This window comes from Nipponia nippon, unplaced genomic scaffold, assembly GCF_047370975.1.
Source record: "Nipponia nippon isolate SJK-2023a ecotype South Korea unplaced genomic scaffold, ASM4737097v1 scaffold_3, whole genome shotgun sequence".
In the NCBI taxonomy this organism is placed as follows: Eukaryota; Metazoa; Chordata; class Aves; order Pelecaniformes; family Threskiornithidae; genus Nipponia; species Nipponia nippon.
In genome coordinates this window covers 100,860,676-100,872,719 of record NW_028262347.1, presented here as the reverse complement: position 1 = coordinate 100,872,719, position 12,044 = coordinate 100,860,676, and the positions used below count along the sequence as shown (strand labels likewise).

The following is a 12,044-nucleotide window of genomic DNA, read 5'->3' as shown; positions in this document are numbered from 1 at the left end:
AGCATAAAATTCTCTGAAATCAAGACACATTTAAAAAAAAAATTCAACTGTAAGATATTGTCTCACTCTGATTCTCAAATCAGGCTCTAGAAATCTTCCAGTACAAAGACGACAAGTCAGAAATAGTCAAGGATATAGCAAATTGTCTGTCGAGTGTGTAACATCCCAGCAACTTTATTTTAACATTTGTTCTCCTTCAACTGTTTGTTAGAAAGTAGATTTTCATTATTCTCTTTACTCCTGAAGGACTATAAATTTCAAAAGTGTTGAAGTTACTGAGAAGCCAAAAGCACTGACTTTCAAATATGTATCAACATTAAATGTATAAAAGAATATGACTCTACTGTGACAGAAGATGTGATTGCAGTATGTGAGATGTCTGAGGTACCTTTAATTTCTGTAAATTGGACTTGATAGCTTCAGCTGCCAACTCTTTAGGAACCAGAGTGAACTCATGCAGCCTGTACTGAAGCTGCTGTGATTAATTCTGACAGAAACTATCTGTTCTTTCCAACAGGTTCCACGCTCTTTGGAATCTCGCTTATATTGTGAGTAAAGAAAAAGGAGTTAGTTAATATCAGAAAACAAAGAGCTACATTCAGTACATGGTATACAGTACAGATCAGCGGAACAGCACTGGATCATACATCAGATTAACATAAATGGGAAATCATTAATGTCAGGCATTTGAAAGTTACCTTTGATGCAGATATTAATTTACTTTGTGACCAATATAAGTATGTAAAATTAAGAATCAAGAAGGAACCATTTAAAATTCTCTTAAATGTAAAATTGGTAATGTGTGACAAACATACAGTCACACACAAGACCCTAATTAGTTATGAATTATTACAGCTATGAAACTATATCAAGTGCACTTATACAAATCCAGATTTCAGTCTTCCTCAGTGAATATTGGTGGTGTGTCACTGGCAACCTCTAAATATTATAAATTGTTTCTGAAGTGCATAGAAATAGTACAGAGGAATTCACTTACACAGGTCCTCAAATTATAGAACCATAGAACACCAGGTTGGAAGGGACCTCAAGGATCATCTGGTCCAACCTTTCTAGCACAATCTAGATGACATGGCCCAGCACCATCTCCAGCTGAGTCTTAAAAGTGTCCAGTGTAGCGGAGTCAACCACTTCCCTGGGGAGATTATTCCAATGATTGACTGTTCTCATTGTGAAAAATTTACCTCTCGTGTCCAACCAGAATCTCCCGGGGAGTAACTTGTACCCATTACCCCGTGTCCTGACCCTGTGACTCCTTGTAAAAAGGGAGTCTCCATCTTCTTTGTAGATCCCCTTTAAGTACTGGTACATGGTGACGAGATCACCTCTAAGCCTCCTTTCTCAAGGCTGAACAAACCCAGCTCTCTCAGCCTATCCTGATACGGCAGGCTTCCCAGACCCTTCATCATCTTGGTGGCCCTTCTCTAGACCTCCTCCAGCCTGTCCACATCTTTTTTGTATAACAGGGACCAGAACCGTACACAGTATTCTGGGTATGGCCTGACAAGCGCTGAGTAGAGTGGGATAATGACTTCTTTATCTCTGCTGGTGATGCCCTTTTTGATGTAACCCAGCATCCTTTTGGCCCTCTTGGCTGCAGCAGCACACTTTTCACTCATGTTGAGCTTCCTGCCCACCAGGACGCCCAGGTCCCTTTCCACGGAGCTGCTCTCTAGCCAGGTGGATCCCAGTCTGAGCTGCACTCCTGGATTATGTTTTCCCAGGTGCAAGACCTTACACTTGTCTTTGTTAGACTTCATAAGGTTCTTGTTAGCCCACTCTTCCAGCCTATCCAGATCTTCCTGCAGGGTGGCTCTCCCTTCCAGTGTCTACTTCCCCACTCAATTTGGTGTCATCTGCGAACTTCATCAGGCTACACTTGATCCCATTATCCAGATCGCTTATGAAGACATTGAATAGCATTGGGCTCAATATCAATCCCTGGGGAACCCCACTTGTGATGGGTTGCTAGTTTGAAAAAGAGCCATTTACCACCACCCTTTGGGTGCAGCCTGTCAGGCAACTCCTCGCTGACTGCACAGACCACTTGTCCAGGCCATAACACATCAGTTTCTCCAGAAGGAGGCCATGGGGAACCGTATCAAAGGCCTTGGAGAAGTCCAAGTAGACAACGTCGACCACTCACCCCATGTCAACCAAGCAGGTCACTTTATCATACAAGGCCACCAGATTTGTCAGGCACGATCTGCCTTTTGTGAAGCTGTGTTGGTTTTTCCCAATCACGTGCTTCATTTGACTCATGAGGGGCCCCAGGAGGATCCGTTCCATGACTTTCCCAGGGATTGAAGTAAGACTGATGGGCCTGTAATTACCCGGATCCTCCCTTGAGCCCTTCTTGTAGATAGGGGTAACATTTGCCTTCCTCCAGTCCTCTGGGACATCCCCCGATCACCAAGGCTTCTCGAAGATTATAGAGAGTGGCCCCGCAATGACATCAGCCAGCTCTCTCAACACCCTCAGGTGGATGGTGTCAGGGCCCATCAATTTGTAGGAGTCAAGCTCCTGTAATAATTCACATACTAACTCCTTCTTCACTGACAGTGGGTCTATGTTTGGATCCTCCTGGATTTTTGTTCCCAATGCCTGGGATCCAACAGTGTTGGTAAAGACAGAGGTGAAGAAGGTGTTGAGAACCTCTGCCTTTTCAGCATTGTCGGTGAACGATTCACCTCTACTGTTTAACAGTGGGCCTATATTTTCTTTCTGTTTCTGCTTGCAACTTACATACCAGAAGAACCCTTTCTTGTTATTTTTGACACCTCTGGCCAGTTCCAATTCAAGTTGAGCTTCTGCCTTTCTAACTGCATCTCTGCACACTCTGGCAATGCCCTTGTAGTTCTCAGTGGACAATCTTCCACTTCTCCATCTCTGGTACACATCTCTTTTGGTTTTAAGCAGACCCAGGAGCTCATGGTTGAGACAAGCCTCTTGCTCCGCTTACTTCCTTTTCTTTTATAGGGGATAAACTGGTTTTGTGCTTCCAAGAGAGCATTCTTGAAGAACTCCCAGCACGCACTGGCTCCTTTATCCTCCATGGAAGCTTCCCACAGAATCCTTCCCAGCTGAGCTCTGAGTGAGCTGAAGTTTGCTCTTCTAAAATCTAGAACCCTTGTCTTGGTGCTAACCTTCAGCATGCTCAGCTGGATCCTGAGCTCCACAATATTGTGATCACTGCAGCCAAGGTTGTTACTGACCGAGATATTACAAAGCAGATTTTCTTGGTTTGTGAATAGCAGATCCAGTAGTGCCTCCTTCTTGGTTGGCACATCTAACATTTGTAAAAGGAAAGTCCTCTATGCATTCCAGGAACGTGATGGATGACATGTGAGCTGCTGTATTGTTCTTCCAGCAAATGTCTGGGTAGTTGAAGTCACCCATGAGAACCAGGTTCTGTCGACCAGAAGCTTGCTTTAGTGTCCCAAATATTGCTTCATCAGCTTTATCATCGTGGTTTGGGGGTCAGTAGCAGATGCCCACTGTAAGGTCCTGCTTGGAGACGATTTTAACCCAGAGGCATTCAATAGAGCACTCACAATCACCATAGTTGACTTCGATACATTCGAGGTTTTCCTTAATATAGAGTGCGACTCCTCCACCTCTTTTCCCCTGCCTGTCTTTGAGAAACAGCCTGTAACCGTCCATCGCGATTCCCCAGTCATGTGAGGTGTCCCACCATGTCTCAGTTACTCCTATGATATCATAACCTTCTGACTGGGCACGGAGCTCCAACTCCTCCTGTTTGTTTCCCAGACTGTGTGCATTTGTATACATACACTTGAGGTGGTTGCTCCTCTGGTACACATCTTGGGAGACAGCTAAGGAACACCCGTCACCGGTGTTTTATGTCCACCTAAGTGAGATTTCTACTAGAGAACAGGCCGATAGAGTGTATTTCAGATACTTTAATCCTGGATAAATAGTACACTCCTTTGTTTAAACTGCATATTAGAGCTTGCATCTAAGTCTGTTTCCAATAGCATGCTATCATCAGTGATTCACTGTGATTTGCTTTGTTTATTTCAACTTCCTTGCTCAGTTACAGCTAAATGAGTTTATTTTTACGTTCTAAGGAATTGCACAATGCTTGTCTATAAAGCAAGTTAAGAAATAAAAGTTAATACTCTTTGCTTGATGCATACCTCTGAAACTGCAATAATAAGAAAACACAGTGATTTGTTTCTTCCAGGGTCTGGATTAGTTAAGAGGCTTCCACTGTAAATTTAAGCAAAGGATGAATATTCATCCTTTCATTCAGTCTTGATGATATTATCTAGAATATTTCTGCTTTCATAAAAAATACCACAACATTTAGACACAACATCATAAGAAATAAGTGAATAATTTAGCATAAATAGAAGTAAAAACTGTTAAATGCTATGGCATGCATGAGTCCATACTAGAAAGCTTACAGTAAAATGCAGGAGTAAACCACATCTCCAGCATTAGCACCTCAGTTGCAAACAGACCTTAATCTACTGTTCTAAGGGCTTCCTTCTTGTACTATTTTGTGCAGCAGATATCACAGACACAAGACACTCTTATACTTTTGAAACCAATTGAAAATATTTTCCCTTAAATAAATAGCTTTCTATGTTCCCACCATTACTCATTTTCAAATTGCCTTATGCATTTTTTAAATGCTCAGTGAGTCAAAAAATAACTGAATCCTTTGTAAGCAACGCAGGAGTTAGCAAAGGCTTTAAGATTTTTGAGCATTTTATTCATGATTAAAGCAAATGCATTTCTTTCCATAGAAATCATCCCAAAATGTCATGACTAATTTTCTGCAACATAACCTGAGTGAAAACAAAAAGTAATAATTCACTGAAACTTGCTGATCAATTCAACACTTCTGCCATGTCACATTGCACTCCCTGGTATGTCCACACTTGAAGTCATGGCCTGTATATTTTATAGAATGTGGTAGATCAGCAGATTTCTAAACCAGATTCAGTCTTTCTTGGGTCAAAATTTGGACACCAACAACTGCTATTTTTATGCCAAACACAAAAGATTTTAGGCAGAGAGAAGGAAAAGTTGAAATTTTTACAATTTTAACTAGAAATATAAAATGAGTGCTGTTATTGTAGGAATGGAACATGATTTGAGACCTAGAAGACAGATTTTTAAGTCATAATATTGTTCTATGTCACTTCCCACATTTCCATTCTTGCTTTCATAAGAATGGATATAGTTTAATAAGCATACAAAATTTTAAAAAAAAGTTTGTCCTATTAGTTCTATCTGTCAGTCTATTTAACACTCATCAGATTTTCTTTATCACTAAGTGAGACTTCATTTGAAATAGTGGGGTTAGAAGAATGGCTAGCAGATGGGAAATAGAGACACCCCTGGGGATCATAATGCAATCCATGTCACATTCTCTTATTACATTCTCATCCCACTGGAAAATAATATCTTACATATTGTATCAAATTATTTAATATAATAATCTAATATCACTTTCTTTGGAGCTATGCCTCTCATTACTGCAGCAAATGGACCTTTGCCAAAGTATTTGGATAAGGCTTAAAAATTTTTTTTCTAATTTTTAATCAAATTCAAATGTCTAATGAGTCCAAGATGGCCTGTCAACTTAAATTATCTGTTTGTCTTTTTGTTTACCATATCTATCTGTCTACAGTTTTTATTTTTCTTTGTGAAGTTTAGTTATTGAATCCCATGTTTCCTTCTGGAAGGAATCTCTAACAGATGATTCTTCCTGTTGATATGTTGATGATTTGCTAATTTATGGCTTGTAAATTTAAGAAATCTGAAGAAATCTCTGGGAAGCAGAGCAGATCATGAGAGAAGAGAAACAAGAGGTTTTAATAGCTTATACAGTAAAAAACTGTGATTTCATTAAAATACAATTTTTAATCTTATATATTAACTACGGTAATGCCTCTGGATCATTTTTTTTTATATCTTTTGAAAACTTAACAAAGTTTAGCATAAATATTTACCATTGGAACAATATAAGCAGTTTATATACACACACACTTATATGAAATAATAACCCCTCTCCCTGCCAGTATCTATTCATGTGCAGCTGTGTTCTGCTTGCTGCCCTCACAAAGAGTTTCCATTGGATTTGATAGCAGTTTCACATGAAAAAGGCAAAAATAATTTAGTCCATGGAACTAAAAGTCAATAATTCAAGGTAGAGGAAAGACTGAAAAAAAATCATTAAGTTATCCAGTCTCTCTTTCAGTCCATCAGTTTTTACAAATGTTCTTTCCATATGCTTTCTAGAGCTTTGTTCAGGCTGATTTACAATAAGTTAATGTCTTCAATTGGAAAATATTTCGCACAATTAAAATCCAGTCTGATCATATGAACACATGAATACAGAAATGAAACAACTGAATAAGAACGAAGTTGATTCTCAAGTAAATTAGTAAATGCAGAATAAAAGGTTAATTATAAATTAGTAGAGGTAGAACAAGTCTGGATCTTTAACCAAATCTCAGACCAGATCTGAATAATATGAACATTACAAATAAATAAATAAACCTTGATTATTTTTTGTTTTTTGCTTGAAAGAAATAAAACAGATGATCTTGTAAGTCCTATTTTGGCTACGACTGAATGTGTAAGTTCCAAATATCAAAAAAGGAGTGCAACAGCAGAATTCTAGTTATCCAAACCCAAGAATTTCTTGAAGAAAGCCCCTGTCTCATAAGACTTAAAGCCTGAACTTTATAGTTAAGAGGTTAGTTGAAGCACTTCAGAAGTTCATCCAAAGCCAAAGTGATCACTGCCTCTTCCAGAGGTATGCATGCATGAACTAACCTGTAGGCTTATTGCTACATTCTAAAAGCAACAGTCTATCAGCTATGGTGACAGAGTGGCAGATACCTTTTCATCCTTCTATGGTACTTCATTTTAAAAATATCACTTTAAAATGATCCCTTGAATGCAAACTCATGAGTTCTACACATAGGTTACAAAAAGAGCCTAAACAAAGTCAGTCAAATCAAAACCCTTAAAAAGAAAAGAGCTAAATGTAGGTAGGGTGTAGGGGACCAGCCGCTGGTCTCAAAATTAAGAAAAATGGCTAAGAGGAAATATCATTAATACTCAAGCTACATACCATTTCAGTTTGTAACTGATAAAAAAATGTCAAACAAAAAAGCATAAAACTTCCCCAGCTTATATATATAGACTTTTTATAATACTGTAATAAAAGGTCAGATTTTTTTCCTTGTCCACCCAGGATGTTATATCTACCTTTTATCTCCAGTATTTTTATCCAGTATTTTGTCATTACAAACTACTTCACCTGTTCATCATGATACTAGTTTGTCACTAATTTACTTTATGAAATTACCTGTATATAACTTCTTTCAAGTATATGCTTTCAATAGTTATTTCTTAGCGATCTAGTAAGTTTCACAATGTTTTAGTGAGATATGTCCTATATAATATTGCAGATATTTTTCAGTGTAAGCATTTCTCATCTTCAGAAAGCATAAACTTCACTCTGTTAAATCTCACAAAAACTCTGTCAGGTAGCTACTAGTCTATTAAAAATATGCCAACTGCTCTACAGAGAAAGTTACATTGTTACCTACTTCTACAGAAATCAGCAGGACATTGGCTAATGTGTAAATAATATTATGTGCTATACCTGCTTTGCAAAAAGTATTTCCTAAAACGTAAAATCATGTACTACAGAATTCATCCAGGGAAATGTACAGGAAGGACAAACAGTAGTGACTGAATTGTTCACGTGAAAGAACAGAAAGACTATGGAGGACTCAGTGTGGAAAATACTAGAAGTCACATCACTGTTACCCTAAGATACCTCGTAGCAGTACTAGAAAATAATATTTTTTACAATTCTGATTGCTTCTCATGCCTGAATTTTATTTCCCAGTTACATCTTAGTGATATTGATATATATATATGTATATATTTAATATCAACTATTTTCTGTCTTTGTAACTACACCCTGGTTTTCTCTTTATCATTTGTATTTAGCAGTGACTATAGCAAGAAGCAATTGTTTGTTTGTTCTGAGTATAACTAAACTAAGAAGGCCATTTTTTTCTTGTCTACTGACCATCTGATTCTGGTGTATCAGGGCACATAGTAAAAACATTAGAGAGTCTTCTGATGAGCTGATCTGTAAACAGCAGCAAAACAGCTGTTTAGCAGTAATCTCATTACCTATAGAGCAGATCTCATTGCTTACAAACATGAAATTCAAGACAAGGATTGTTATCTTTTTGGTAACTTCTTAATTTTTTTTGCACTAGATTGTAATTGTGCCAAAGTCATTACCCTACTTGTCATTAAGTGTGTACTTTTGGTCTCAGTCACATTTTGTACACATATATTGGTATGTATTTTGGTATATATGCAACAATGAGTACTGTTGTTTATTTAACAGGTGAAACTTCAATCAAAGATTATAATAAAATTCCTGCTTTGTGTTCTATGAGACCTTAGAAGTCTCATTACAGGAATATATTACAAAGCAGAGATTATAAATTAAATTTAAAATTTAAAATTTAAAATTCCCCATGGACTTTCGTAACAAAACTACCTATATCTAGTAAATTTAACCAGTGATAATTGCATACTGCCTACAAACCACTTCTGTTTCCAAGCTCTGTATGTATGTGTTGAGAAGAAACGTTGTATATGAGAGAGGTAAGCTTCTTTATTGTGCAAAATGATTCCTATATAGTTTATGAGCCCTTTGGGGACTTTATTGGCTGAAAAGCAGAATGAAATGTGAGATCAAACTTGCTGGTGTGTTGGTTTTTTCTCTTCTTAGTAAGTGGAGTTTGTAGAAACAATTTTCATGCCTACATTCTAGTTGCTGCGATAGTTACCATTTTATAGCAAGGCTCTCCTTAGTATTAAAAGCTATGCAGTGCAATCGTCAAAACATACATAATCATATGTTAATTTTAACTTCTCACCTAAATGTTTAATAATCATATAGAAGCATGTTATTCCACATAGTTCAAAAGGCAACACGTATAAACATACATATAAATGCTACAAAGCAGATTCCATGCATTTATCTATTTTGGAGAAAGTTAAAAAGTATACACATTTGCTATTTTAAGAGCTGAAACTACATCTTTCAACAGAATCTAGCTGCTTTCATTTTGTACATGCATTTAATTTTATCGAGAAACTTTCTGACGTTAGGAATAGAACAACTGTAGTTTGTCATTACGTTCACTGCCAGAATCTATGCTTGGTTGCTCAACTAAAGACCTTATATTGCTAATTACTACCACATGCCCATATCCCAAGCAAAGGAAAACTTATTGGTTCTGACAATCCATTCTCTCAACACTGAATTCCAAATGAAAACTTAAATTTTGGCCAAACATAACATTTCATCAATCTTGTTCTACTGACTGCAAAAGCAACATCAAACAAGGGGTGCTAATGGCTTTTTACTGTGCAGTTCCCAAGCTTAGATTCTTTGATGAAAGACCCACATGAGCAAAAGACATCTTTAAACTACTTAGTAATTAATAATTGAACCAGAAAACAATGCATAAAGTAAATCCAACAGTTTGTATGCTGATGACAGAGCTGAGTTTCAAACGACAAGTTATATGGGCAGTAGAGATCAGCAGAGAAAGCACTGACAACAGAGTGAGCTAAAAACAAACAGATAGTGCATACAAATAAAGACAAAAAGAAAAGGTGAAAAAATAAAATTAAGCACGCCCCAAAGCTAGCAGAAGCCTGTAATTTGGAGTTGAGCTTTTCAGGATGTGGGGTTCTGACTGAAGATCAGGTCCAAGTTTAGAGACATCTGAGCAATGCTGGGTACTAGTGACAATGTAGAAGGGGAGAGACTAAAACTCTGTATGTAAAATAGTTTTCACCCATATTCCCCTCTGCTATAACTCCTTTGGAGCCTCAAAAATAGAAGTGTAAATTCTCTGTTTGAAAAACTTCTCTTTTTGAGAAACCAAGTATGAATACAAATATGAAACTGAGTAGGCCTCTGTCACAAACGTTTTGGGAAATTAATGCTACTACTCTATCTCAGAAATAAATTAAGGCTTTTTGTTGTTGCTCACTGCATAAGTGAATTATGATACAAGTTACCAACATTAGTGTTTACAGTAAAAAAACCTAGACATTTGAGGGTGTCTCAAAAAATTAAAGTATTGAAGTTTTCAATTGTGTCATCTAATTGCTTGAATATTATTGAACACACAATAGTATAAGCTATAACTAAAGAAAAAACTTTATCTACCCAGTGAGGTAAAATAGTATTCTAGAATTAGCTCTGTGGGACATTTACAGTCTTTCTGCTCCACAGAGAGGAGAAACAACTTGATAAAACCATAATCAACATTTATAAAATGATGCATGGGTGATGATGTGAAAGGAATAAAGTAAAAAACATGTCTTCTTAAAGTAAGGAGAGGGACAATGAATTAGATGCATCGCTTGCAGTACCTTCTTTATGTTATATGGAAAGGATTCTATATGACTAGTCTTTTAGGGCAAATATATCTCTACCAGTGAATATCACAATGATATGTAATGAAACAAAAGATGGCAACACTAAAAGTGATATAGAGGATAAACTACTACATCGCCAAGTACATCTAGTTCATTAAAGGCTATATCCCAGCAGGTCTAGATGCTGGGAATGCCAAAAAGAGCTGGTTTTAACTTGGTCAAGAAAACAAGCAGTCTTTCAATAGAAATGTAATAAGCTAATGTGATCCAATAAAATTTGCTAGCAGGTAAAAATAGAATGTTTTACGGATTTGGTTTTTTTCCATACTATATTGATACTAAGGCTAGTACTTCCTCTTCTTAGAATAGGTTTTATATGGTGAGTGGAAGAGAATCACTTTAAAATCCTTGGTCATAGATCCTAAAATCACGAGTGTTTGCAATATTCATATGAAGTCAATAGGAGCTGCATGAGATCCGAATCTGCTGTTTGAACAATGAGAAACAGCACTATCAGACTTCTGACATAGCCAGTCTAATGGAATAACCCAATCAACATAAATCCCATATTTTGCACTCCAGTAAACCCAAGTTTTCTAAAGAACTGAGTTGTTTGAAAATCATGTGAATTATCCTTGTCACTTAGTAAAGAGATGCCCACATGATAATCTGTTGCTCAAAACTGTGAAGTGACAAGTCAACCTTGTTCCAGGAGCTAACTGCATATGCAACAGCAGCGTTTTTTACAAGATAAGTCACTGTAGTCTTAGTGGTATCGAGGTTCTCTTGAAGTAGGGACAGAATGTTGTGACTTGTACCATAGCATAGCCCAGGTCTCTAATTATAGTGTGACAACTCTCCAGTGGTAACATCTGATATCAAGGAATACAGCCTTATAAGCTGTGAGTCAGCTATTACCACCTTCAGGGGCTCTTTAAAGTCACACAACCACACCTGGTCTTTTTTGACTTACTTTCTGCCTCGGGTTGAGTTAAAAGTCCCGCCGTATTTCTTCCGATTAAGGATGAGAGCAGCAATTTCTGGCACGTAGCGAGCAAACATTGCCTACATGCATGAAACAAAAACACAAAAAAAAAAAAAGAAAATGGCATGCAGAGAGTGTTCTACTGCAGCAGAGGCAGCAGAGCCTCTTGGGATACTTACTTTCTTCCACTAACCGCACTATAGGAACCACCATATTTCTTGCGGTTTCCTATTAACTCTATGATTTCAGGGACGTAGCTGGCAAACATGGCCTAAGAAGAAGATAGGAGACAGAAGAAAAGACTAAAAAGAGAGGCCAAAGAAAGGGGGATGATGAATATTTTCAGAAGATATATATCTTTAAGATCTGAAAATGCAAAAGAATTAGATCTATGAAGTTGTTTAAGAAGAAAATTTAAAAAATGTAAAAGTTCTTATCAAACAAAACAAGAGGGGTCAATGTAAAAGTTGGTCTTGGAGAAGGTGCACACCTTATAAACTAAGAAAATGGTCAAAAGAAGAAAAATAGGCACATAAAACAAGAACAAAATTAATTCAAACTGGTA

The 12,044-nt window shown here is 37.1% G+C and overlaps 1 protein-coding gene across 22 annotated transcripts in view; it reads right to left on the bottom strand.

Annotated features, from left to right (window-relative positions):
- KCNMA1 (potassium calcium-activated channel subfamily M alpha 1) overlaps positions 1 to 12,044 on the bottom strand; it is a 523,932-nt gene that overhangs the window by 162,801 nt on the left and 349,087 nt on the right. For all 22 annotated transcript variants that reach the window (XM_087767664.1, XM_087767663.1, XM_087767665.1 and 19 more), the window contains one exon: positions 11,659 to 11,750. In XM_087767664.1, coding sequence (XP_087623790.1) covers positions 11,659 to 11,750 — 92 coding nt within the window. The remainder of the gene's footprint in view (positions 1 to 11,658; positions 11,751 to 12,044) is intronic.